Source organism: Prionailurus viverrinus, unplaced genomic scaffold (genome assembly GCF_022837055.1).
Source record: "Prionailurus viverrinus isolate Anna unplaced genomic scaffold, UM_Priviv_1.0 scaffold_60, whole genome shotgun sequence".
Taxonomy (NCBI): domain Eukaryota; kingdom Metazoa; phylum Chordata; class Mammalia; order Carnivora; family Felidae; genus Prionailurus; species Prionailurus viverrinus.
Genome location: NW_025927622.1, coordinates 960,011 through 987,912, shown reverse-complemented (window position 1 = coordinate 987,912; position 27,902 = coordinate 960,011). Strand labels below are relative to the sequence as shown.

The 27,902-nt window shown below is 57.4% G+C and overlaps 1 protein-coding gene and 1 non-coding gene across 2 annotated transcripts; both read right to left on the bottom strand.

Moving 5' to 3' along the window:
- Window positions 1–375: 375 nt before the first annotated feature.
- Window positions 376–27,033, bottom strand: THEG (theg spermatid protein). The gene is made up of 13 exons (XM_047848250.1): window positions 26,973–27,033; window positions 26,336–26,524; window positions 25,476–25,517; window positions 24,012–24,289; window positions 20,132–20,201; window positions 12,438–12,870; window positions 11,337–11,456; window positions 10,973–11,044; window positions 10,486–10,547; window positions 9,491–9,560; window positions 7,665–7,782; window positions 4,153–4,312; window positions 376–936 (listed from the first exon to the last, which is right to left on the bottom strand). Exons 1-13 carry the CDS (start codon window positions 27,031–27,033, stop codon window positions 698–700), a joined length of 1,914 nt encoding a protein of 637 aa, XP_047704206.1. The 3' UTR covers window positions 376–697.
- LOC125159761 (U2 spliceosomal RNA) lies at window positions 13,600–13,791 on the bottom strand. The gene has a single exon (XR_007149897.1). It is a non-coding gene; the product is annotated as a U2 spliceosomal RNA (small nuclear RNA).
- Window positions 27,034–27,902: the final 869 nt, after the last annotated feature.

Sequence of the window (27,902 nt, the reverse complement as noted above, 5' to 3'; positions counted from 1 at the left end):
CAGCGTCCTCACGAGGTCCTCACAAGAGGGAGGCAGAGAGCCGGGGGGACCCCATGCTGTTGGCCGTGAGGATGAGGAGGGGCCGCGGGCCCAGGATGCGGCGTCTCTGGCAGCCGGAAAAGGGGGACACAGGGCTCCCTGGGGCCCCGGGGGAACCGGCCCTGCCCACGCTCGGGTGTTAGGACTTCTGAGGCCAGAGCCGTCAGAACCAGTGTGTGTGGTGAATTGCTCGAGCGGCGCCCCCACCCTGGAGGCTCGGATAGGGGCTGTGAATCTTTCCCAACCTCTGAGAGCCTCAGTGTCCACTTCTGTAAAATGTGCACAAGTACAGCCCCCCCTTCACTGGGCCACTGGAAAGATCAGTAAGTCATGCAATAGGCATCAGCTGGTTTTATTGTAGGGTCACTGAGTTTGAGGTGCATGGGGACACCCAGGAGGCTCAGAGGGAACGAGGGAGGGAAGTGGGCACCTGAGAAGCGCAGAGGGCAGGACAGCGCGATCTGGAAGATAACAGGGCCGTACAAATCCCAGGCTGAATGTAAGCATGAACATTATCATTTTCCTCCTTGTCCTCGATTTGGCCACCAGCCTGCCCTCCCGCCTTCGGGCCAAAACACTCAGAGCCGACGACACACAAGGTTAGGGCGCAGTTGGGTGTTTACTGGGAATGGGATCTCAGAGGCCAGGCCTGGGTCGCTCACACTCTTTTGGTGATGCTCTTGGGGGTGGCCAGCTCGTACAAGCGGGGGGATGCCTGAGCCACCAGAGACGCGGGGGAAATGTGGTAGGGGTCATAGCCCTCGTTGAGGTCTTTGCGCACTTTGGGCTTGGCCAGGGAGATGATCCGGGGACTGGCCACTGCCTTCTTGGTGACGTCCAGCACCTCCCAGCGTGGATCTCGGTCAGGAACACACTGGTCCGACTGGGCCTTGGGCACTGGAGAGGGCAGGAGAGAGGGACCGAGTCAGGCACTGAGACTTCAGACATGTGGAGGTCAGAGCTCCCAAGTTCAAAACAGATACACACGACATGGTCCATCCGCCTGCTGGACCACCACTCAGCCAGAGCGGAGCGAGGCGCCCACCCCCGCCGCCCTGCGGACAGACCCTGGACACACGACACTCAGGGAGGGAACCAGACACAAGAGGCCACACGGGGTGTGAGTCCACATGTGTGAAACATCCAGAACAGGCTCATCCACTGACGGGAAGGGGGCTCGTGGGGGCCGGGGGCTGGGGAGGGGGTGTAACCTCTCATAGGGACGGGGCTTCTCTTTAGGGAGATGAAAATTCTAAAATTGATTGTGGTAATTGATGCACAACCCTGTGAATGTACTAAAAACTTTTCAAATGTATGCTTTATTTTATTTTTTACTGAGGTATGTTGAATTGTACGCTTCAAAAGGGTGAATTGAAAAGAGAAACAATATTTCAAGTGGCCACAGTTCCCAGACAGGGGCACACAGAGGAGCCAGCCAAAGGAGGGAGGCTAGCGACCGAGGGTGAGGGGGGTGCCTGGCCGGCCCCTTCACCTCCTCCCCTCCCTGCTCTGATGCCTCAGCCTCTGAAGCAGACGGGTATGAGAGGCATCTCCTCTCCCTGGCTGGTGCTGCACGCCTGGTGGGGGGATGGAGGGCAGCTCCCCAGGACAGGGCCCCCTGGGGACTCGGCACCAGCCTCCTGGCCGAGACTGCCCTGATCCTCTGGGCTCCTGCCGGGCCCTCTCAAGAAACGCAGCTTTCTGCACTGGGTAACGTGGCTCCCACCAGCCACGTGTGAGTACAGAATGCCTGATTTGGGCTGCAGCTTTATTTGATTCAATTTTAATGAAATCAATCAACTAATTTAGATCAACCGATAGGTTGATTTCAATTTCATCGAAGTGGCCACACCCGGCCAGCGGCTGCGGTTGAGGACTCACGGCTCTCACGCGCAGAGGCCTGTGGCTCAACCAGGCTCCTCCTTCTCACCCCCGGCGGCCCCCGCGGAAACCCCTCCTGCTGGTCTGCCCCTCCTCACCTCCTCCCCACCACCCCTTCCTGCAGCACGTGGGCTGTCTGGGGACTAGAAGAGAAGTGGTCACCGGTGGTCACTGTCTTAGCCTTCGGTCTGTGCGAGCTTCAGGACCCTGGGGTTGCCTCCTTTCCACACCCGCTTGGCCCAGAGCCTCCGTGCGAATGGAAACGGGCCGTCCGCCCTCTCGGCGGAGCAACCCCAGCTCAGTGGGGTCCCTCCCACCAGGCAGGCACAAGTCCACGGGGGGGCCTGGCGGGGCAAGGTCACCAGGGTTGGACACAGATGTGCCGGGCAGGTGACCCAAGAAGCGGCCTGTCCAAGGGGAAGGGGCCGAGCAGAAGGGCCTCAGCGCCCCTCAGGGCTAAGAGGACCGTGCCCAGACCCAGGCTTCTTTGAACTCCTCTGAGAATCTAGGAGCACGACCACCATCGTGACATCTAGACTTCCGACTCTGCCCGGGACAACTTAACAGTGGTGACAGAGTGTGTTTCCATACAATACACAATGGACACACGGAGAAGCAAAGCAGCCATGGACTGTGCCCACACCTGTCTAGATTCACGTGCACTGTCTCTCCCCTTCAAGTGCTGGTCACAACCATCAGTGGACGCGAGTCTGCAGTGTGAAAAACACAGCCTTATACCCTCCTTGCAAACACACGACACACACATGTGTGTTTATATCCCAGATGCGGGTGTGTGACAGGGACAGAAAGACAATGTGGCCTAACACCGTGGTACGTGTTCTCACGTGTACATTCACTTAACTGGTCTTTTCATGAATATTAAGAGAATGGATAAATGGATGGGCAAACAAAAGATCCCGTAAGCACAGTTAAAAGAAGAGAGACCAGGAAAAGGTTATGTTGCCATGTGCTCAACAAAGGGTTGGTGATTATCTTATATAAAGAGCTGCTCTAAATCAATAACAACAAAAAAAAAGGGGGGGGGGACTAGAAAACCAGGAAAATGATAGAACAGAGTGAACCAAAGTGGCCAATCGGGCTCTCTGGTGACTAAGTGCCTCTGACACTGTTGGCCTGGCACATAACAGATGCAGAAATATACTGGAAGGTCTGTTAGAAGGTGACGGGTGCTGAACAAGTGGTCCCCAGAGGTGGGCTGACTTGTGGACTGAGACAGGGCAGTGAGGGCCCTCACCAAGGGGGCAGAGAGGAGCCAAGCCCTGTGGGAGGCAGAGGGGCATCTGGGGAGCGCCTGCCAGGCTGTAGGAAGGGCCACTGGGGAGGCGCAAGCAGAATGGAGTCAGGTGGAGGAAGCCAGGGCACAGATCGCAAGGTCCCGTGGGCCACACGGAGAGAGGCAGGTCCCCTGAGTGGGTCATGAGCAGAGGAGGACAGAATCTGAAACAGGCAGGGGTGGCGCCCAGGATCAGGGCAGTCCTGGTCTGGTCCAGGGACGCACGGTGGGCCCACAAGGGTTGTGGGGGTGGAGGCAGCTAGGGGCCTCCATAGCTCAGAAGGCAGAGCCGACAGGAGTCCTCCTTGCCTTGGACGTGGACGGTGTCATAGAAACGCCGGGCAGGGAGAGCATCTGGAAGGAAGGGTGCACGCAGGCAAGCACATACATGTGGCCACACAACTTTGCGGATCTGTGTGTGCACACCCAGAAACACACCAAACTGGATTATCTTTGGTGTGGGGTCCAGTTCTCTACCGCTCCTGTGTGGTTGGGGGGCCGGGTACCTCATGTGTTTTAGAGGAAAGGGGAAGAATCAGGTAGGTGCCACCTTAAAGCTTCCCTTGGACCTCAGCCTGGCTCTTGGGTTGGCGTCTGGCCTTGCACCCCACCTTGCTCTCCTGCACCCACTTGCCCTTGCCAGGAGACCCAGTCAGGCCACAAGCCCTCTCAGTTCTGCTCCTGGGGAGTGGTCCCCTCTGCCAGCCCCCAGGGGAGCCCGTATGGGCCACACTGTGAATGGTCTACAGGTGTCTGGACAACTGGTGTGCAGTCTAGGGAGAAGATAAAGCAAAGGGGGAAGGGCAAATCTAGAAGAAGCAGGCCTGTAGCCCAGGTCTACTGACTGACCCCATCCCCACCCCCACCCCATGGCCTGTGGCCAGTGGGGAAGGACACAAGAGCCTGACAAGGAGGCAAGCCCCAGCGGAACTACTTACTGGCCAAGTGAAGGAGGCGATTGTAGTCCGACACGTGCGGCTTGGGTTTTGGCATGGGGTCCCACTCTTCCAACAGGGTGGCTGGGGCCCTGGGCTTTGCCAGCTGTAGGATCCTTGTGCTGGGGATTGCCATCTGGGCTGCCTTGGATACTTGGGACACCTGGAAACAATTACAAGGGAAGAGTAAAACAGCCCATGATTCCTCATAGGCCCCTGGATCAGAAAGACCCCTTTAGTGTTCTAAAAAAAAAAAAAAAGAAAGAAAGAAAAAAAAAAAAAAGATTGGGAAGTTCAGCAAAGGATTAGTAGCTATCATATATAAAGAGTTCCTCTAGGGGCGCCTGGGTGGCGCAGTCGGTTAAGCATCCGACTTCAGCCAGGTCACGATCTCGCGGTCCGTGAGTTCGAGCCCCGCGTCAGGCTCTGGGCTGATGGCTCAGAGCCTGGAGCCTGTTTCCGATTCTATGTCTCCCTCTCTCTCTGCCCCTCCCCCGTTCATGCTCTGTCTCTCTCTGTCCCAAAAATAAATAAACGTTGAAAAAAAAAATTTAAAAAAAAAAAAAAGAGTTCCTCTAAATCAATAACCCAAAAATCACTATGGGTTTTTATGATTTATATGACTGGGCTAATCATGTAGGAGAGTAAACCTAAATGGTGAATAATCATCTCCTTGACCAGGGAAATATAAATTAAAACCACAAAATATTACTTTATGTAAGCAGACTCGGAAAAAATTAAAAAGTCTGAAAAATTATCATGCCCTGGCAAGAATATGGGAGGAGAGAAATCCTCATGCATGGCTGGTAGGACAGTAAATTAGTACAAACACTTTGGAGAGCGTTTGTCCTTCTCAGGTTGAACATGTGCACTGTTGAAGACTACCATATAGAGAAGCCCTACCGAAGCACAAGGGAATGAGTGATATTCACCGTAGCTTGAATATCATGGCAAACAGTTGGAAGCAGCCAGGTTGTCTACCAGTAGGGGACTGGGTAAATCGATTATTCTATACTCGTATGGTAGGGTGCAATCCAGCATGTTAAGTAGTGTTTCTATATGAATCACATGCAGTGTTCTAGAAAACAAATATTGAGAGGAAAGCAAGAAAGTTAAGATGCTGCGTATGTATATGGCTACGATTATAGTTTATGGGTCTATAATAATAAAGTTTAAAATTATGCATATGAGGCAGAGCTGGAAAGAGTGGGGATGATGGAGGGGGAAACCCTGGCAGACATTTCACTGAGAAACTTGACCCACTTCCTCCATAGACAACTTCTTAGTGTTTTCCAGAGAATCCAGACACAATCACAATTGTCGGCTTGGCTACTGTGCATCAGCCTACACAAACGCAGTGCCTAGACTGAGCTCTGTCATCTCAAGGCTAATCGTTGTCTGCCCCCACCCCCAAAAAAGTGCATACAAGACATGCTCTTCCCAGGCTGCGCTCTCTTTAGTACATGTCCTGCTCCCCCCCCCCCCTTTCCTTACCACTAGCCCACCAGCTGGCTCCTGCACATGTGCAAACAGTCTGCCCGCAAATGAATCGAAGGGTGGGAAAAATAACATTCTGAATGTGTCTGGCTGTGACAAAAGGGGAAGATGAGCTGGCCACTCCTGCCACCTCTGGAGCGGGAGGAGGAAGCAAGGGTAGTTGTTGGGATGTTTTACTCCTTATAGAGGAGGCGTAGGTCTGAAATAAACCTGTCGAAGTGTTGGAGTAGGTCCAGGAATGCTTGTGATCGGAGGCGCTGTGTTTTAATGTCTCGTGTCATACGAAAGCTCTCTGCACAGTACAGTTTTAGCAGGAACCTGCTTGGAAGCAGGGGTTGGCCGAAATGACCTCCAGGGGTCGGTCTGAAATTTGAGTCCCTTTCCTCTTAAAATCGTCTTCCTTGAAAATCACAGATGCTACTCCTATCAAAGACATCTTGGTGTTTACAATGTTATGTCCCATTCAACCCTCTATTGCCTCCCTCCTCCCCACTCCCTGCCTCTCCCCGCCTCCTTTCTTCCCCCACAACTGACATAGCCCAGGCCTGACTGCTGAGGTAGACACGGGCCCAACGGCAGTCCTGCCTGGAGAGGTGGGCAGGCAGGTAAACTTTCACCTACCCATGCCTTCAGCGAACACTGATTACCACTCTGTGCCCCGCACAGGGTAAGACAGGCTCAGGAATGCTGCCACAATAAACAAGAAAGGTGCAGTCTCTGTCCTCAGGCTGCTCACAGTCTGGTGGAAGGATCAAGGGTCCATCCAGAGACTATGCTAGGGGCTGGGAAGCAGGCTGAAGGTGGGGTTCCCACCAGACTGGCCGGAAACGGGAGGGTTGGAGGAGGAGAGTTCATTGAGCTCATTGAGTACACAGGGGCCACATGTAGATGGCAGAGGTGTTCCAAGTAGCGGGACCCGAGTGGGTACAGGCCCAGAGGGTTGTTGAGGGACCCTGCAATGGAGCCCGGCAAGGCAGGAGCATGAGGGAGGGAGGTCAGGGAGCACCAAGCCTTGTTGAGCCTTCACTCCTCAGCCCGGGGATGTGGACTCTCCCAGGGACCGGACCGTGCCAGGGTCAGGTGCACAGAAGGGAGGAGGTGTCAGGGCAGGAGCCCAGAAAACAGCAGATGCGTCCCTGGGTAAGAGGTCGGTGGGACCGGTCGAGAGGACAGTGCCCTCCTTCGGATCCTGGTTCAACCAAATTGACCATAAAAGGCCTTTTTGGGGACCACTGAAAAAGTGAACACAGACTGAGTATTCTGATATTAAAGTATTACTGTTAAACTTTTTAGTGTGATCATTGTTATTATGGTTGTCAGTTAGAAGTACATCCTGGAGTGCCTGCAATGGTATGACGTCTGGATTTACTTTTAAATATTTTTGAAGGGCGGGGGCCCGTCCAGAAAATAACCACGTGAAAAAATCCATCAACACGTTCTTTGACGCACGTTAAAACCGCAGTGAGATACCAGCTCCGAGGCAGCTTTATTGGTGCCAGCCCCAACCGGGAGACAGCTCAGACCTCTTCAGTGGCCGAGGGAATAAAGTTGTGGCCATCCGTGGGACGAAACAGGACTCGGCAACTAAGAAGGCATGAACTGCTAGCAGGCGCGAGCATCTCGGAGACGTTAGCTGAGCCGCGAGGGCGGCCACGAGTCTGCGGCTCATTCCCGGCCCCGGGGAGAAGGGGAGGCGGGGGAACGGGGGTCACGTGTCCGGCCTGAGCGGGCAGCAGACCAGTGTTTGGTTCGGAACGGACTGAACGGTTCCAGGCCCTCTGAGATGCCCGCGTGTGAGCCGAAGGCCTGGGCCCCACCTTGAGCCCACGCGGGCAGGGAAGGTGTCCCCGCGCAGGCTTCAAGCGAAACGAAGCTCTGTCCTGAGCAGACACCTGTGAATCCTGCGTGTTCACCTGCGCGGTGACACGCAGGCCGCTCTGGAGTCTGTTTGTCCCTTCTGCCGCGGACCTCCGGCCCCCGGTTGAGGGGGGCGCCCCAGAGGATAGCAAGGCACCTACCTCAGACATGTTTATGCTCCAAATGTTATTCCGGACCCTCGGGGTGGCCAGTTCCCTCAGGCGACTCGAAGCTTGGTATTCCAGAGTAGGGCGAGGAACGGGCCAGACGGAGGTGCTCCTGAGGGACATCCACATTTGAGACAGCAGCCCGACCAGGGGCATGTCCGTGTGCTTCTGTCACCTCTTCTCAGCCCATCTCTGACTTGGGGAATAAGGGACAGCCCCCGGGGGCCGCGGAGGGTTTTGAAAAACACCTCCAGGAGGGGATTCCTTAAACGATCCCCAAAAGAAGGCCCCTAAGTGTTCTCAAGGATAGAGCTACCCTCTCCCGAGGTCGTCGCAGCTCTGTGTGCAGTGGCCGCCTCCCCATTCAGCACTCCCATGTCCCCGTCTGTGGTGACAGCATCTCCCGGGGCCTCTTGCCCACACACCTGTCACCGGGGCTGGGGTCAGGATAGAAGGGATAGAAGGGCGTGTCCTGTTCTTGCCACAGGAAGCTGGGGAAAGTGCACTTGTACTGAGCTTGAGGGGCTCGCATCTCCTTAACTCAGACGTCAGCTCTGCCTGTGTCCCCGAAATAAAGCCATGTTTCACCTTTTCTCATCTCTGAGGTTGGAATGCGGCTGATAAATGCTGTCAGCCAAACGTCAGAAGCTCCACGGGTGCCCCTGCCCGCATGTGCTCTGCATAGTTGTTGGCACAGAAATGGCCTCCGCCGAGTTACATGCATCCCTCCACGTGCAGATATCAAGTCTAATCGCACTTTACATTATCTTCAGATTACACGGTGAGTCAGCATTAAAGTGAAAAGTTACTGTCACAAAGACAGGCATAAAGACAGCGTGTGGGGGATGCCTGGGTGGCTCAGTCGGTTAAGCGTCCAGCTTCGGCTCAGGTCATGATCTCATGGCTCATGAGTTGGAGCCCCGCGTCGGGTTCTGTGCCGACAGCTCAGAGCCTGGAGCCTGCTTCAGATTCTGTGTCTTCCTCTCCCTGCTCCTCCCCCACTCTCTCTCTCTCTCTCTCTCTCTCTCTCTCTCTCAAAAATAAATAAATGTTGGGGCGCCTGGGTGGCGCAGTCGGTTAAGCGTCCGACTTCAGCCAGGTCACGATCTCGCGGTCCGGGAGTTCGAGCCCCGCGTCAGGCTCTGGGCTGATGGCTCGGAGCCTGGAGCCTGTTTCCGATTCTGTGTCTCCCTCTCTCTCTGCCCCTCCCCTGTTCATGCTCTGTCTCTCTCTGTCCCAAAAATAAATAAACGTTGAAAAAAAAAAATTTTAAAAAATAAATAAATGTTAAAAAAAATACAGTGTGTGGAACTTGTCAACATCTGAGTCAAAAAGTGATTCAAAACATTCAGACGCATTTCAGCTACTTTATTTCCATTATTATTTTCCCTTTTGTGTGCATAAAAGTAGGTAATTAAAAATCTGTATCTAAATAACTCTAAAGATCACTTTTAACAAAATTAAAGTTCTGAGTGATAAGAAGGAATTGTGTTAAAAGTTGTACATAAAATAATGTCTTAGGATTCCTAGCTTTTGGGGGCCAAAAAAATCCATAATGGTGATAAGTAACATTTATTGAGCACTTGCTAGGTCTGACGCTGTACTAAGTACCTTTTGTGGATGCTCCCCACCTCCACCCATCCCACAGGTGCATAGCTGTGCCTCAGGGGTCGAGAACCTGCCCATGGGCCTCCAGCTGGGGATAGCCCAGCCCTGTTTGAAGTCAGGTCATCTACTCCTAGGACCTGGACTCTCCCCATACTACAGCTTGTCGAGGAAAAGGGGAGGTTTTCTGCCCCACTCTGCCTTCCTTCCCTTACCTGTTGTTGTTGAAATACTCCGAGTAGAACCTTTTAGGTCGAGCTAGCTCCTCCACTCGGCGCGTCACCACTATGCAAAATAGGAGAAACAGCCCCAACTTAAAAACCTGCCCACCCTCAGGGGTTTCCTTCTTGCTGAATCCAGCGTTTCACTGGCTACGGCAAATGGCACAATGTACACACTGAGCGCCTAGAGAGCTGAGCACCAGTTACCTTGCAGAGGAGTGACTTTTGCTGCCCCCATCCTGGGGACAATGGTCTCAGGGGCCTGAAGCCCCTTACTCAGGACACACAGGATGGGAGCCACAGGGCTGGCATGGGAGCTCAGACCCATCATCAGTTCCTCAACAGAACTCAGTGTGGCTCCAACAACCCACTGGCTGGGAAAGTGGATTTTGGTCTGCAGTTAGTACAAGCGTAGGGTTTACAGGGGCTTCGTGTTCACTGCGAGAAAGATTCTAAACCCCCAAGAGAGAACTTGCCTTATTACTTCTCTCCAGGAAGAGATTTCTTGAAATATTTTATTTGAAGGAATCCATTTCTCTCAAAAACTATAGAGACCATTGCAGAAGGGAAGGCAAAGAGTCTTTTAATAAATTTAGTATTAATCCCCATTTTGGCTGTAGTGCAAATTTGGATTCCCCCTAGAGAGTCTGCCCCACACCCCCTCACCCCAGGACCAGCCTCCTGAGGCTCTGGCTCCTCAGGGGACTGAGGCCAGAGATGACACACCTGGGGAAGGGGGATGGCCGACGAGGGAGGAGCAGCAGGGAGTCCTGTCCTGAGGTTAGGGCTAGGGAAGCCCCAAGATCTCCTCCGTTGGAACGAGGCATGGGTTGGAGTGGAATGGGGGTGACCCAGCCCCAGGAGACCAGGGGCAGCACGTGAGACAGTGTGGCCACGCACCAGAGCTGGGACAAGGGCTACCTCTGGCCAACCCCTGAGCTAGGTGACCCCTGATGGAGAAGTGGGGGTGGTGGGTGGGCTCAGCCTACCTGGCACCGTGACAGTGAGGGTGGTGTCTTCAAGAAACCTCTCTGTCCAGTACACAGAAGGCCTGGAATACACCAAGGCGTGGCTCAGAGCGAAGGAAGCCAGGGCACAGGACACAGACAATGGGGCACAGGCAGGGTGGTTGGAGGAGGAAGGAAGTTGGAGGAGGACAAGTTGAGAGGATGTGGAAAGGGGCAGGTCAGAGAGGCTCGTGGGAAATGTGGTTTATTTTGAGCAGGGCTGGTGTTCAGAGAAAGGGGAGGTGGGAAAAGAAAAAGGCGCAGCTAAGGGCGGAGCCCAGGGGCCCTATCACAGCAGCAGACCCACTCCTCAGCTGGGTGGGCTGGCGTCCAGAGCATCAGGGTGGTTGGGAACAGCCCTTGGGGTGAGGAAGCCCTCCATCGGAGGGCCCTTTCCCCCAGTTCTTGCCCCTGGAGAGGAGGGCAGATCCCCCCGTGGCAGGAGATGGAGAGGCTCCCTGAGACTCACCAGTAGACACAGAACTGCAAGTTCCTCTTGCACGGGGACACCCAGGCATAGCCCTTACAGCAGCACCCCATCCTGTGATGAGACGGCCCAAGCCCCTGCCTTTGCTCTGCGGCTCCATTCGCCCAAAGGCCTCACTGTCCTCAGGCAGTTCCCAGAGGCCACCCCAGTCCTGCCTCTGGAACCCTGACTTCTCACCTCCCTCTGCACCTGCCCCCAGGTCATCATGTGAGTGACAGAGAGCAGTCGGGACGGGCAGCCCAGGGGGTGAACACGGGGGCGGTGGGGGGGGGGGGACCGCCAGGAACTGCCCTCCTCCTCATGGACCCCCACCCCTGCCTCCAGTGAGGCTTCCCACAGGCCTCACCTGTCTCTTAGGGCTTGCCAGTTGGTCTTGGGCTTTGCCAGCTCAAAGACCCGCTTCCTCCTCCTCCTCCTCCCTCTGGCTGAGGCAGCACTGGGGAGCCTCTGGGTGATGGACAGCCGGCTTGGGGAGAGGGGCGTGGTGAGCGGGTCGGGGCCTGTGCCCAGTGAGGCTCCTGGCCTGTCTGGGGGCGGGTCTGGCATCGCAGACACCTGGGTGAAGTCCTAGCTCCCCCAGCCCGGTGTGCAACCCCGGCCAGGTCACCGCCTCTGTGAAACGGCAGGAGACCTGCTCCCGGCTCCCTAAATCTCGTGAGCATGCATGAAGTGCCTACTGTGTGCCAGACCCCTGGAAACCCAGGGAGCGGGAGGAATAGGATGTTGGGGGCTCAGACGCCCGCCTGTCCCCTCGCTGGGTGCTGCCCCTGGCCGGAAGCCCCCCCGAGGCCCCTCCCACCGGCCTGTGCCTTTTTTCCCACGGCAGGTGTCCCCGGCCACCGCCCGCCACACCACAGGTCTGGATGTGTGTTTATCACACAAGCTCCATGGGGGGCGTGGGGGCTGTGCAGGGTTCCAGGGGGGCCACGGGGAGCGCACACGGAGTCCACCAGGGCTGGCCCACGGGCGCTCCCGCTGGAACCGGCTGAGGCTGGCCAGGGCCGGCGGAGGGCAGGCGGGAGGCCCACAGCGCAGAGCCCCGCTCGTGCGAGGGAGCACCCGCTTCTTTCCAGGACACACAACTTGCCAGAAACCAGCCCCCGCAGGTTCGCAGGCCACCAGTTACCACTGTACCCGAGCTGGCGGGGACTTGGAATGGTTTCAGCTTCTGAGCTGCGCCGGGAGACCCTCCCGCTTGCTTTCCTCTCTGACCCTGACTCCTCAACCAGGTCTCCACCCCTGACTCCTCAACTCGGGGAAGGTCTCCAACCCCAACCCACCCTCCGCCTGGACAGGGCTGTGTTCGCTGGCTCCTGCCTCAGAGGCCAGTGAGCGGCTGTCCCCCAGTCCTCCCGCCCACAGCGGGGGCACCTGGGGCCTCGCTGGGGCTGCTGCCCTCCCCCCGCTGCCCCTGCCCTTGCCACAAGCCCCACTCCGTGGTGCCCACCTCATCTCAGGTATGCCCTCCGCGTCTTTCTCCAGAACCCTCTCCAGCGGCTCGAGGGCCTCCTCGGGGGCCCGGGGGCCAGGCGGTTCTCCCCCAGTCACCTCCTCTGGGAGGGTCTCCGCTTCTCGGTCTTCAAAACTCAGCTCCTCGTCATCCAGGCACGTGGTGTCCTTGGTCCCTGGACTCCTGAACACTGTGCCCTGCACGCCGAGGGCATCATCGTCCTGTCCCCAGTCGGGCCCGCCTTCGGCCTCCGAGCTGTGGTGGCTGTGGGACAGACTTCGCCGGCGGTCCCCCATGTACTGGGTCCTCCCCAGTCCTGCAGCCTTGCTCCCCAACACCCGAGTGTGTCTGTGGTCGCGGTCACCGGGCAACAGGAGAATGGCCCGCCCGCATTCGCATTCTCGGGGTCCACATTCCGTTCCCAACAGGTCTGCCCCTCCCCATGGGGGCTCTCCCACCAGGTCCTGCCAGGGGGCTGCTTAGCCCCTCTCTCTGTCTTTTCCTGGCTGAACCAGGAGTAGGACCTGACCCCATCCCACATTTCTTCTTAGTAAGAGGCCCCAGTTGTGCTCAGTTCAAGGGGCCAGTGCTGGTGGCTGTACCTTCCCAGGACTGGCTTAGGAATGAGACCCGAGGGGGAATCTGCAGGGGGCTTCGAGGAATGGTTTCCTCTCTCTTGAAAGGACACATAGGGGGTGCCTGGGTGCCTCAGTCGGTTGAGCGGCTGGCTTTATTTAGCTTAGGTCATGATCTTGCAGTTTGTGGGTTCGAGCCCTGGGTCGGGCTCTGTGCAGACAGCTTGGAGCCTGGAGTCAGCTTCGGATCCTGTGTCTCCCTCTCTCTCTGCCCCTCCCCCGCTCATGCTCTCTCTCTCTCTCTCAAAAATAAATAAACATTTAAAAAATTGTTTAAGTAATAAAATTTATTTCCCTTCTTTTTTGGGGGGGAGGCATATGACACAGAGAAAAGACAGAGGTACGAGGGCGTGGCGGGGGGGCTCTCCTGTGGTGGATGGAGTGTGGTGAGGCTGATCCTGACGGTGCAGGCACACAGGCCTGTGGGCCCAGGACGGGAGACACGTGCGGTCCCACGTGGAGGGTAGTCCCTAGGCGCTCACGCCAGGAACGCGATGCCCCTGCACGAGACCTCCCACGCTGCCGTCTGCCCCCCGTTCGCCCGAGGTTCTGCAATCCAAGGTCCATGTGCAGAGTGGACAGAGCAGGTTCCTGTTCTATATCTCCGGCTCCAAAACTCCATTTAATATGCTGTCCTCCGATAGAGGACGTGTCACATGTTAAACTGATAAGAACAGATGCTACAATTGATCTTAGCCAAAAGGCTGAGAAGCGATAAAATTCCTTGTTAAGTCCACTTTCCTTCTAGAGACAGCTCATTAAACCTGCTTCGCATGAATTCAAGTCCATATTGGGAAGGCCAGGCATCCCTTCGAGCTCACGGGGGGAGCAAGGTCTCCAGAGCCAGGCGCACACACGAGGTCAAGGAGAGGGCGCTGAAGAGGCCAGAGCTCCACCGGCCCTGAGGGAAGGGCTGGACGGTCCACTTCTGCTGCCCAAATATGCGGAAAAGCAAGAAAGTTCACAGCCAAAGGGCTGAAGGCAGGGTGGTAATCTCTGGATATGCGGATGTTTCGAATGGAGAACAGGCCGCAGCCTGCCAGGGAGGGTCCGTTCCCTGCCCCTTGTGGCGGTAGGCCTGGGGTCCCCACTTCCCATGGCTGTCAGCCGAGGGCAGTCCCGGCTCCCAAGGGGCACCGCAGCGCTGGCCCGGGGCCCTCCTTCCATTTCTAGCCGGCAGCGAGGCCTGCCCCTCTCCTGCCCCTCACGTGTCTGGAGTCAGCCGAGAAAGGGCCTCAGTTCCTAAGGACCCACGTGATCACATGAGGCCCCTCCTGGGTAACCCAGCGCAGGGTCTGCAGCCTTAACCACATCGTACAGTCCCTTTGGCTACACAGGACACTGTGTTCCCGGCATCTTTGAGGCTACTATGCTTCCTACCACACCCAGCTCACTCCACACACAAAAGTCCACTCGAAATGACTTCAGGGCTCGAAAGGCAATCGGTAAGAAAAAGCATGAACCAAGCGTGAAACAGGAAGCAGACAGGAGCAGACATTTCACAGGAGACACGAAGACATGACACGCGGTGTCACAAACAGGCAGGGAAATGAAGGGAGCACTGGTGAGGTCACAGTTCACACCCATCCGGCCGGCGAAACCGAAGACTGGCCGTAAGACGTCGGAGAGAACGACCTCTTGTACACACAGGGACGCGGCCCAGCTGTGGAGGACAATTTGGCATGAAGTCATAAAGGTGCATCTGGCGACACCCAGCTGGACACCGGCAGAGCTGACCGCGGGGGCCCGCCCGGCAGCACCACTCACAATGGGGAGAAGCAGAGGGCAGCCCAGGAGCCGGCTCACAGGGGAAGCGGAGGAGGGCCCGGCAGCGTGAGCGCGAGCAGCACCCGGAGAGCACGGACGTGGCTCAGGAGAAGCAGGCGGAGCGGAAGGAGCGGCCTGCAGGCACCCGCGTGCCCACAAGGAGCCCTGAGGGCGGTGCTGGTGGGGTCGTGGGGGGCAGGTGGCTGAGTCCTTCCCTCCCTATTCTGGGGTTCTGAGTCGAGCTCACGGGTGCTCGTTATGTGAGGCAGGAGCGAGCGCCCCAGCGGGCAGCCGAACAAGAAGTGAGACGTAAGACAGGGTCACACCGGACTAGTAGCGATGGCATCTCAGGAGGGACACAGGACCCTTACTTACCCGGATTCCGAACACAGGCCAGGGCGGGGGGACGAGGCGGGAGGAAAGAAACGAAGGAGCGGTGGCATGACCAGTACTGTTCCCTAAACTCCCTCCACCTGGTTTTAAGTGACTTCGAACTAAGCCTGCAGAGAGAAGACACAGCTACTCACCCCGCCGTGCCTGCGGGGCGCAATGCAGGCCAGAGCCCGGGACCCTGCCTGGACCCCGTGGTGGCGGGAGGGAAGGGGGGGATGGCGTGGGGAGGGGGGGCGGCGCAGGTGCGCGGCGGCCCTTCGCAGGGAGACGCGGCAGTGACGCGGCGTGGCCACCAGAGGTCGCCCCTCTCAAGGGCATGTCGGGCTCCCCGGGAGCCGGGCCGATCGGGCGCCCTCACCGCCTCGAGGCCCCGCCCCACTCCTCATCTCTTATTCCCCGCCCCCACTTGCCTCCGGGAAGAAACGTGCTCAGGGAGACAAAGTCACCGCCCAAGACTGCGCTGGACTCGCACGCACGGCGGCTGCCTCCGGTGGTGCCCCCAGCTAGGACCACACTTGCAAAATGCAGTGGTGATGGGGGATGCCCTAAGACTACAGATGAAGCGGGTAGCTTCCTCGGGCTAAAGTAGTCGCCCTGAAGACCAGCCACAACTATGCTCTTCCCTCACACAGCAACCTTCTGTGGCTCCCACCTTCCACAGAATGTTTCCTAAAGCAGGGACACAGACTGGTATCTTCAAGGTGCCTGTAAGTGAGATAAAGGCCCAGAGTTCAGTACCATCAAATATGGTGGTGATAAATCACTCCCCTTTTTGCTGAATTACAATGCTTCTGGGTACCTCTAGAGGAAAATCTCAGCTTGCGGCTAACCGAAGTTTGACTTGCTCAGTTTTATTAATCCTTTTTAACCAAAAGAGAGCAGGCCCATGTCTGGGGGCAGGGAGGGAGACCCAAAAAAGCTGGAATTTAAGAACCTTATTTTGTTGGTACTGCTGTTTGTTTACACACCTTGTTTCTGGTTTTGTTCTGTGATTGTTTCAAAATAACTGCCTAGAAAAATTGCAAGCGTGTACTGAGAACCGCCATGGACTTTTCACCCGGATTCACCAACTGTTAACATGTCGACACATTGCTTTATCATTCCCTGAACATTTGAGGACAGTCGCAAGCATCACGCCCCTTCACCACCCCCCCCCCCAAGACTTGAAGACTCGGCACGTATTTCTAAGAACGAGGATGTTCTCTTGCATAACCACAGCAGGTTATCAAAATCAGGGTGAACATAGCATTGATACAACCCCTTAGTTCATCAAGATTTCTTCCCCAAATTTCAGAGACAGTCCCATAATGTCCTTTCCCACTGTTTCTTCCCCTCCAGAGGCAGTCCAAGCGAGGCATCACACCTATGAGCCTCTTCGGTACCCTGTCCTCTGACAACCCTTCACTCTCTTTCATGACCTAAACAGTTTTGAAGGTTTGGGCCAGTTATGTCACACTGTCTGGGTTTCTCTAACATGTTCTCATGATCGGTGAAGGGATGTGCATTTTGGCAAGAATCCCTCAGCGGGTGCTGTCCGAAGGCGAGCGGAGCCAACAACACATCCCGTCGCTGCGGACGCGAGCCTCCCTCCTTTGACTCAGGTGGTCTGTCCAGGTTTCTCCACAATACAGTGCCATGTTCTCCCCCTTGAAGGTAATAAGCATCTTTTGAGAAATACTTGAAGACTATTCAGATACTGTTTCCTCTCATCAAACTTTCAGCCACAACTTTTACAGCTTCTTTCTTTTTATGGAAAGTTGTGCTGGTTTCCCACTTACAGACACGGTACACTCTCTTTCGTACAAATGTACTCAGGAAATGGGTCAATGTGCTGACCTAAAGAAATACATCAGGCTACAAGAGTACGCGTGGGTCGACCAAAATCATGACGGCGACTCGAGTGATAGGGACGCAAAAGCTGTGTGTTGTCCTCCAGGCGACACTCCAGGCCCCTCCCCCCAAATCCCTCCTGCTCAGTGGGAACATGTGTCCCCAGTTCCCAACACAGGCTTTGGGGATGTAGGGATGGCCGGAGCACAAGCTGTACAGGGCGGAGTGACGTGTTTCTGCCGGGGCCCCCCATCCCCCCCAAAACCCGGCACCTGGGGGCATCTAGAGTCTCCTGCGGCTGCTCTAACAAATTGCCCCAAAGGCGGTGGTTTCAAACAACATACATTTATTCTCTTACAGTTCTGGGGTCAGAAGTCAACTCGGTCTCACTGCGCTAAAGTCAGGGTGTGGGAAGGGCTGGCTCGCTCGGAAGGCTCCAGGGGAGCACCTGTTCCCACAGATCCGAGAAGCCACACGGGGGATGGGGTGACAATTTAAAGAGGAGCTACATCAAGGAGCCACTACTGCCACCACTGTTAGGGGCTGCAGCAGAAGTCACATGATGGAAGCTGGGACCTCGGTGGCCTGTCCAGAGAGCCGGAGCCACAGCGGGGACACCACCTAAAGCCAGAAGAAAGGGAGAGGGACAGACACCCGGCTTCTCCCTCTAGGGTTCCCCCAGATCTCCCACTGGCGGAAGAGACAGGGCAGGGGTTCTCCGAGGTGTCGAGTTTTTTCTACAGCGCGGAGCAGGCGGGGGGCGGGCCGAGTGCAGAGGGGCCAGTGACCTGCTCTCCAGGTCGCTTGCTCTGCTCTGTTCAAGGAAGCCGCAGTGACACTGAAATCCTAAATCCTTTGGTGTGCGGTAGGATCGTATTTTGTTACAGTGACTAGGGGAGCCTGGGTGGCTCAGTCCGTTGAGCGTGTCTGACTCTTGGTCTCAGCTCAGGTCTTGATCTCAGGGTCGTGAGTTCAGGCCCCGTGCTGGGCAGCACGTTGGGCATGGAGCCTGCTTAAAATCCTATCATTATTATTAAACTCGTCATGTTTCCCAAAACTTTGTGATGGAGGGAAATCCTTTATACAGAGGCCCCGAGGCCTCACCCGCCCTCTGCTCGTGCCCTTTGTCAGGGGACTCTGAAGTTCTTCCTCTGATGGCTGACTTTGGCAAACAGAAGATGGAAGACGTGGGTGGCTGCGCCTGTTCCTACCCTCGCCGTCTCCGCTGGCCATTGAAAACGTGCCTGGGCGAGCCTGCTGGAGGATGAGGACATGCGGGACACAGCGGGGTCAGCGCGGCCAGCCGACCCCAACACGCTAAGCGCCCGCTGCTGAGCGCCACCCCCGAGGTGTCACCACTGACCTCACGCTGGTTTCCTAGCAAAAGCCGAGGGATGTGATGCCTTCCTCCCTCCGGGCGGTCGGACCATGAAGTATCCATCACATCATGGAAGGATGTTCCGGGGGGACTAATACAGCCTCCTGACGCCTCCCAAGACCCCCACCTCTGAACCCTCTGAACCCTGCCTACCACCACCGCGGCCAAAGCTTCCTTACCCCACCCTCACCTAAGACTAAATTAAGACCTCCCCAAATGGGAGGGGTAAGTGATCGGGCAGTGAGTCCGCACTGGGGGTCCTGGGGAAGGTAGCCCATGAGCCCTACCCACCTACCCCCCACCGAGGTGGTGCCTGCAGGATCGGAGATTGGGGTCGGCTGGGATTTGCTGGTCTGAAGGGCCCTGGAGGAGGCGGCCTAGGACCTCCCAGCCTTCTGCACGTTTTACAAAACAGGGTTTCCCCAGCATTCCTGGCCCTGGCCCCACCTACCTAGTGCCAGGAGCGCCCCAGATGTGACCCCAGACAGGGCCCCGTGGTCCCTGGGGCAGGACAGCCCCCATGTCAGGACTGACACGGGGGTGAGGCCTGCTGCAGGGAGTCTGACCAGCAGGGTGAAGTTCATGCTGTCTGCTCTCATCCGAAATAGAAAAGCATCCTTCACTCATGTTTAAGAAGCTTTGACCCTGAGGAAGACGCTTGTCGTGGCTTTGACATCTCCGACCCCGGTGAGGACAGCCTGTCTGTCGTCACAGATGCAACATAGCTTCATGGCTGCGACAAAGACCCAGCAGGTCTATGGCTTATTGAAATGGAGGGATCTTTTCTCTCTCACAAGTCGGGGTCTGTGCATTGCAGCTCAAGAAAGAGGGCGAGGGGAGGCTGTGCCCCCTGCCCTGGGTCCTGCACTTTACTTTCGGGGCTGGATAGCATCTGTCCTAACACAGAGCTTGGCGGATTTCACAGCAGACCCCCAGACCCTCCACCCCCTCTCCCTCATCCACGGGAATAACCACTGTCCTGCCTTCTGTCCTCATACATGACTTTTCTTTATCAACGGGATCCTTCGGTATTCGTGTTCATTTGCGTCTGGCCTGTGAGGCTCAGAATGGTGCCCGTGAGACGCCCTGTGTTCACACAGCTGGGCAGGGTCCCACCGAGTGAACACACCTGGGTCGTTTGCCCAATCCACAGATGGTAGGACCTGGGGCGGGGGGGGGGGGGGGGGGGTCCAGGCCCAGAAAAGACGCTGCCACTCTTGTTCATATCCCATTGGCTGGAACTTAGTCACATGGCTACACTTGGTTGCAAGGGAGTCTGGGAAAGGTAGTCTCTCTCTCTCTCTCTCTCTCTCTCTCGCACATGCGCGTACACACACACACACACACACACACAGCTAGAGATTCTATTTCAAGGGCATTTAAGGGGTGGCTGCGGTTCTCCTCTGTGATTGCCTTCAGCAGCCAACAACAGAAGATCCTGCCTCAAATGGGCTTAAGCAGTGAGGCAACATATTATCTCCCCCCCAAAACGGCTCCCGACGCTTCCCAGCAAGCCTCCCTACTCAGAATCTCCTGGACTTCTCTCCGCTTTGCTGCTCTGTGATCCTCTGGGTTCTGCTACTTTTTGCATTGTTTTCTTCCTCACTGGGCACTAGTATGGCTGCAGCTGCTCCGGACATCTCATCATGAGGCTGCCATAGCCAAAGGCACGTGGTCAGCAAGGAAACCTTCTGCGGTCAGCTGAACAACAGCCCCGAAGATGCGCTCCAAATCCCCACCACCTGTGAACACATTATGCTGTGGACAAGGAGGATCACGGTTGCAGATGGAATTAGGGCTGTGATCGGCTGACCTTGAGGTGGGGAGATCATCCCGGATTATCTTCGCGGGCTCAATGTAATCGTAAGGGCCTTGATAAGTGAAAGCAGGAGGTGAAAGAGAGAGAGCTCCAGAGCTGGCAGCATGAGGAATCAGCCCACATTGCTGAAGGGGTATAAGCAGAGGACGGCAGCGGCTTCCAGAAGCTGCCCCCCTCCAAGACCTCTCCCCCATCTCATTGGCCAGGAGGGGGTTACACGCCCACGCATAAACCAATCCCCAGCAACGAAGTGGACCGCCAGTGAAGACTTGTGCCAGCACCACACAGAACGGGCTTCCCCGAGTCACACCATGGGGAGGGCACCCAAACATTAGGCTCTGTCCGCAAGGAAGGAGACTGACAGGTGACTGGCGACCAGCTGTGGGACCAGGAGCGTGACAGGCTGGAATGAGAGGAGGCAGCGCGGTGTGCAGGCAGCTGCAACGCAGACTTGCAAGGCAGGGGCAGCTCTGAGGCAGGTGCCCTACACGGGGTGGTCACCACAGAAGACACGACACGCGCTGCCTTGCCCAGCAATGTCTTGGCTAATATCTAAACCCCGTGCCTCAGGCATTTGGGCTCTGCTTGTACCGGCTTGAATTGTGTCTCCCCAGAAAGACACGTTCAAGTCCCAAAACCCCCTCCACGCCAGCGATCTGAGAAGACCAGGAGGAACTTCACTCTGTGTGGTCCCCAAGGCTCCATCAACCCTGACCCAGGGCGGGGGCCGTCTCCAAGAGTAGTAGGGAACGCTCTCCTGCCTCCTCTGGGCCCTCCTCCCCCAGGCTGCCCCCCCGGAGGCACAGCCCAGGCTCCTCTGAGCTGTTGCCTGCTGACCCGGCTGCCAGAATCTGCTGCCATGGCAACCTGCTCATTACCAAGTCCCCCCAGTGGGACATCATTGGAGCAGCTGGTGACATTTGAAGACGGACAGTGTGTTAGAAATGAGTACTGTATTGATGTGAAAGTTCCCGATTGTGATGACCGTGGTGGGTTGTAAAAGAGAATCCTGGTTTTTAGAAAATATACGGTGATGTGTTATGGGTGAAGGGGCATTACACTTCCAGTCTTAAATGGCTCAGAAAAGTGCATTTGAATATAAGTATATGCATACAGATGATAGATAGATATAGACACAGAACACAACAAAGCAGACAGGACTAAATGCAACCAATTGGTGAGTCTGTGCCGAGTCTATGAGAGTTTCTGGTATTAACCTTGAAAGTTTCTGCAAATTTGAAGTTAGAGCAAAATTAAAAGTTGAGAAAAACAATACCCAAAGTGCAGAGCGCTGGACCCCATCAAGAGACTTGGCTGCACAGGCCCAGAGTCTGAATTAACCAGCAGCTGAGGACAAGAAAGCTGTTGTGGGTCGGACTGTGTGGCCCCCAAACACGTTCACGTCCCAACTCCCAGAACCTGTGAATGGGACCTTATTCGAAAACGGAGTTGGGAAATGAACTTGAAACGAGACGAGGTCATACGGAAGTAGAGTGGCCCCAAGTCCAGTGACTGGTGTCCTTATAAGAAGAGGGAATAAGGACACAGACAGAGGAGGAGGCCAAGGAGGATAGAGGCGGAGACGGGAGGAACGTGTATGCAAGCCAAGGACCCCGAAGGCTGCAGGTACGAGTGTGCAAGGGCGGGCATGCGCTGGGACACGCGGACCAGGCAGGCACCCACACACCTGCTGTGTGTGCCCCCGAAATCCTGGGTCTATTTGCCTATCAGCCCGCCCTTATTATTGCGCGATTAAGTAAGTGGAGGCGGCCGACCACGCAGTAAAAAGGTCCTTCCCAGTCAGCTGGAGAGAGTCTGCGTGTGAGTGTGAATGGGGGTCTGCTGCCGCCTCTGAAGGTGGGAGGAGGCCTGGCCCTGCACCCCCTCCGGCTGACTCCTCCGAAAAACACAGCATCTTAGAGTCTCGATGGCCATTCCGTGGCTCGTTCGCTCCGCAAACGTTTGTGGGGCACCTGCTGTGAGCCAAGCGCTGGTCTGGGCCTCGAAACTCAGCAAGGAGGCAGTCCTGGCCGACCCAGAGTGCTAGAAGAAAATGAAGAGTAGGGGGAAAGGAGGGGGAGGGGCGTTTTGGATGGACGGCCAGGGAGGGCCTTTCCTCCGCGAGAGTCCTGTGGAGATCTGGAGAAAGAGCACACCAGGCAGGCAGAGGGCGCAGCCCGTGCAAAGGTCCTGGGACCGGACCGACTGACTGCCTCGTTGGGGTGCAGCCGGGAGGCAGGCCCGTGTTGGCTGGAACAGAATGAGGGGGGGGGGGGGCAGGGGAGGAGCAGGTCGTGGGAGGGGGGAGGCAGGGCCACCGGACGCCCAGGGAAAGGTGCTTTCTCATTGACTCTGACACTTCAGCTTGTGGGGCCGGTTGCTAGTTGCTAACCTGAAGACTCACAGCTGCAATCAGAAGAATTCCATCCCCAAGGCTACACTTTATTGCCCCGGAAGGCGTTGACTAGTTTTGCTTTACCTTGAACTCGGAATTTGTAAAATTTGAGTCTCCTTTGAAGCAGCTTTGCACTCAGATAAATCTATGACGAGTGGTCACTGCATATTTGGATGAGGTTTACGTTGTGAACGTTTTGCAAGTTTGACTTTGCCGCTGCCCCACCCCCAGAGCTAAAAGCTAGTTTAGCACTTTATTTTACACATGGGGAAACTGAGGGCAGGGCAGAGGGTTTTGCCCAGGGTCCTCTGGGCAGTTCAGGGAGCCAGGCTGCCAGCCACGATGTGAGTGGCCTCCCTGACTTCAGGGAACAAAGAAGGGGCTCTGTGGCTTGGTTGGGGGGGCTAAAGTAAGGATGGGGATCAAAGGGGTAGCCTCATCCAGGGGCTCAGGGATTGAGTCCTCCCTCCGGGGAGGTAAAGGTAAGCGCGAGTCAGGGGCTGGCAGGGAGTGGGGAGGGGTGGGGGAGGGGAAATGAGTGGTCACCATGGCAACGTGAGCTCCCAGGGAGGGCGAGGGGCTGGCGTGGCGGGTGCGGGAGGAAGCCCAGCTGGAAAGACTAGATGACACCAACTGCAAATCCAGGCAACCCCAGAACCCCCTCACGCTTGGTGACTCTCTGGAAGGGAATCACAGAACTCACTGAACACGCGGGCGAAGCCTACGCGGGCGAACAGGGCCAAGGGAGAAGCGTGGGGGGCGGGGCGCGGTTCAGCAGGAACAGCCAGGCTGGCCCCCTGCCACATCCCCCCCCCCCCCCCCCCCCCCCCCGCCAGACCCAGCAGGTGGCCCCCTGTGGCTGAACTCCGCCTCCAGGTCCGCGGATTTGGGGACCCAAGGCCGCACTTTAAACCACAGGCATGGGCTGTGTCCCGGAGCCCTCCGGGCAAGCTCAAATTCCCCGCCAGGCAGCGGCCCTAGCAGCGCCCGCCTTGGCTGCACACCGGTGCCAGATGGGACCTTCCCCCAGCCGCCAACAGCATGGGGTAGGACGCAGAGTGCGGGGAGGAGGCCGAACCACAGAGAAGGGACTTGACTTGTCCTGATTCAAACTCAGGCCAGAGGCCCAGGCAGGGCCTGGAAGGCAGGGGGTGGCGCCTCCCTGAGGAGGAGGCTGTGAGGGTGTGGGAGGGCAGCCTGGCCGAGGCTGAAGGCTTGGGGTCTGCACCCAGCGCTGGCGGAATCGCCTTCCTGACACCTGCCAGCTGGGCCTACCGCCCTGTGCCTCAGTTTCCCCCTGTGTGAGTCGGGTCAGCAGAGTCTAAGGGTTCAGCAGTCCATCCCTGTCACCCACTGCGGGCTTCACGACGGGCCCTGCGCGGTCTGCATGTCCACGCAACCCTGGAGGGCGGAACATCTCCAACATACAGGTGGGGCGCGGCCCCAGCAGGCCCTCCGCGGAGGCTGGCTTGACAGGGGTCGGCAAACGCAGTCCGCTCCCTCCCCGAGGTTCCTGTTTATTGAAGTCGTTTTTCTCCGTGGTAGCCGCTCCGTCGCTGCCGCGGAGAAGCGGGGGAGGGGGGGGGGGGAACAGCTTAATTGAATCCCACACGGCAGAGGGGGTGCCGGCAGCTGGAGGGAAGAGCAGGGGCGGGGGAGCGAGGTCCGGCCCCCGGCTGCCAAGGGGGAGCCCGACCTCGGTGGGTCTGGAGGTAGCCTACAATTATCACCCTAATGTGATTATATTAATTATCATCGCAAAACTGTGCCTGCTTCTGCAGAACGCGCCTGTGCGTCGAGCTCTGCCCACAAAGGCGCCCGGGCCTCATCGCAGCCCAAGCATCGGAGACCCAGACATGCCCCGGGACTCGCTGGAGGCCGCGCCATGGAAAAATCCGGGGCTTGAATTCCAGCGTGGAGCGCTGCCCTTAAGCTCCTCCCTGATTAGCGTTCGGATCTCCAGGCCCAGAAAAGTACAGCGCACGCAGAGAACAGGTTCACAGACAGTGGGGGCCTGGGCACAGGGTGGGTCTCCAAGGCCAGGATATGGGGCCATGAGGAGCCATAGAAGGTTTGGGAGCAGGGGTAGCAGGTGAAGGCAGAGGGCAGACTGGGGTGGGATGCAGACCCATGGTGGGCCCCATCCCCAGGCCCCTTCCCTCCACCTTTGGAAGGTCCCTGCTGCCCCAGTGCCCTTCCCTGTCTCAGATTCTGCCCCTTCTGCAAAGCCCTCCTTGGTTAGTGCCACCTTCCCCAACGCAGTGGGATGTCCAGCTCCCAGGCCTTCCGGGCCTGCCTGCCTAGGTCAGGGCTGTTTCTACTTCACCAGACTGAAGACTTGGCCTATCAGTGTTCTTTGACTACAAATGGAAAAACAACAAACAAACAAACAAACAAACAAATATTATCAAGCTGGCTTACACAGGGAAGGAACTTTACTGGCCCTCTGAACTGCAATGGTGTGCAGTCGTGGACTTCAGGCACAGTCAGATCCAGGTGCCCACAAGGTCACCAGGCATCTGACTCCTCATCTCTGGCCTCTGTTGTCAATAGTAGCGGCTCGGGTCAGACAAAGGGGCACCATTTTGTGATTTGCCCACTGCTAGTGGTGGCCCTGGATGTCCATGGCTCTCCTGGGTGTAGGGGCACTCAGTGTAGCAGCCAGGCTGGAGGGACAGAAGACTCATGCCTCCCCCGCCACCCTGCGGGTTGCACCCGGGGCTGAGCGCTGGGCGCACACAACAGGCCATTCCTATCAACTTGCTATCACAGGCGGTGCGTGACAGAACCAGGGTTATGAAGGGGGATCTGACCTCACCGGGGGGCCGGCCACCCTGAGAAGGAGAAGGCGGCTTGATACCTAAACGCAGAGTGAGAGCACATGGCGAGGGTGTTCCCGGCGAGGAGCCAGCACGGGGACAGGAGGCAGGGGCCTTGTTGAGCTGCTGGTCCCATCTGGGCACGTCCTCTTGAGTGTCGTGAGGCATGGGGCAGCCACAGCACACGCACACTACATGGTGACACGTGCACACGGTGCGTGCACAGAGAAGCACACACACAGCCCCGCGCAGGTGCGAGGGCAGCAGGTGCACACGTTCGAACACACGCGCGCTCCTGCACTTACCCCTGCACTGTGTCCTGTGCACGCAGCAGGCATGTGGCCACACTAACACGCCCACAGAGTGAACATGTGCACAGACGCCCATGCGCACACGCACAGCACACACCTGCGCACGCGCGCACACACACACAGCACACAGGCTGCCGGCAACGAGTGGCTAGTGGGGAAGAGGCAAGAAGGCGCCCGGTTGCCCTGGCAACACATCCTGGGACCAGCCGTGCCGGACCAGGCCTCGTTAGTGCGGCTCATCTGGCGGGCTGTCAGCAGGTGGAAGGCTGCTCAGGACGCCAGCTCCACACAAAGGCTCCTGGTGGTTTCGTGGTGGGCCTGACAGTCCCGGCCCCGTGAGGGTGAGAGGAGAGAAAGGAGCCAGGCCTGGGTTCAGACCAGGAGACAGGGCCCTGAACTGGCGCACAGGGCACACTCACAGTCTGCTCAAGAATCCCAGAGGAAACCAGCTCTGGTGTTGGGGCGGGGGGGCGGGTCCTAGTGGACCCCAGCTCTGAGCCAGCGGTCGGGGGTGGGGGGGGAATCCAATCCAGCCCTTGGCCACGCACATGGGTTCAAGGCCAGCTCCTTCCCGGGCTCCCTGCGGTCTCGTTTCTCTGCCGTGAAGTGGGTGCCAGAGGAAGAGACCAGCAGACAACTGCGGGCACCCAGGGCGCAGGAGCTGCGCACAGTAGGGCCACACCCGGATCCTCGCCTCTGGTCTGCGACATGCAGCTTCCCGGCTGGGATGTGGTGGCCTTGTTCCCAGCATGCCCCGGGAGCTCAGCTCTCGCCCCCTTCAGGCAGAAAGACTGAACACTCGGATGTGTTTGCTGTCCCCACAGCCCACCGGGTCTGGTGGGGCCGCTCGGGCCCACCGGTTCTACAAGGACACTGGCTGTGCCAGGTGGGGGTGGGCGGGCCCCACACGGGCTTTGTGGAGGAAGGGGTGGCAGGGAAGCACCCCCAGGGCTCAGCCGTGCCCCCTCGACTGCAGGCAGTGGCTCTGTCCCAGAACTGGTGCTGAGGAGGAAGCACACCCTTGTTGAGCAGGTCGCTGGAAATGCAGCTGACCTGCTTCCGTTCTCCGGACCGGTCCCCCCGCCCCCACATCAGACGGAGCGAGTCTGGAGTAAACGGAGCGCACGTCAGCCGAGCTCCCACACTCCCCGAGCCTGACCTGCTCTCCTCCTCGTGATGCCCCACCTCCGGCATTCTGTGACGGGAGCTCCCGCACGTCCCCCAGGTCATGGATGCCACCTCCCATCACGCCTCGACGCGACAAGGGTTCTCCGCATCCCATGCCAACTCAGCTCCTTGGTGAGAGCCAAGCTGGGGTGAAGGGCGGGTGCCCCTTCACGGCCGGCTTCCCTGTTCCCCAGCTACCCTGCAGGAGCACAGACGTGGGGGGTCAAGCTGTGGCTTTCCAATTATTCATCAGTCGCCGGTCAGGCACCTCTTGGGAGCCCAGCATGGTTTTGGACCTGAAGACACCACTCACCGAGATGAACCTGTCCCGACCCTGGAGTCGGAGACAGACAGGACCCCATGCAGCATGTGAGCCGAGGTCGGACGTAGGACATACTGAGAAAAGCCCCCCTTCCCAGCCAAGAGGACCCGGAAGGCTTCCTGGAGGAGGCACCATCTCAGCGGAAGCCTGAAAGTGGAGAGGTTGGGGGCTGGGAGGCATTCGAGGCTGAGGGCACAGCATCGATGTGAATGGCCTACAGCCCGGGCTGTTCCTGCCGCCCTGGCCCGGGGCTTCTCCAAGTGGCATGACAAGCAAGGGTGGGGGTGGCCTCCTGGCTGAAGTGCTGGCTTTCTATTCCTGTCTGACCTCAAGGCCTAGGGCTTGAGAGTGAGGGCTGCGTCAGCGGGGGCATTCCTGCCTTGGCAGCTCATGGCATGTGAGGGGGGGGTCCTTATCGGTGATGACACCTCAGTCCAGTTTGCTCCATAGCCTGGAAGTGGCAGGCCCGAGCATCCTTCTGGTGGCCACAGTGGGTTCCCGTCCTGGCTCTCATTAGCTGGGCTGCCACGGGCAGCTTACTGAAGGTCCCCAGCCTGGCCTGTGAGGTGGGATGTCATGTGTGCAGATGGGGGACGAAAACAGGACCCCGCTCACTGACCTGCTGT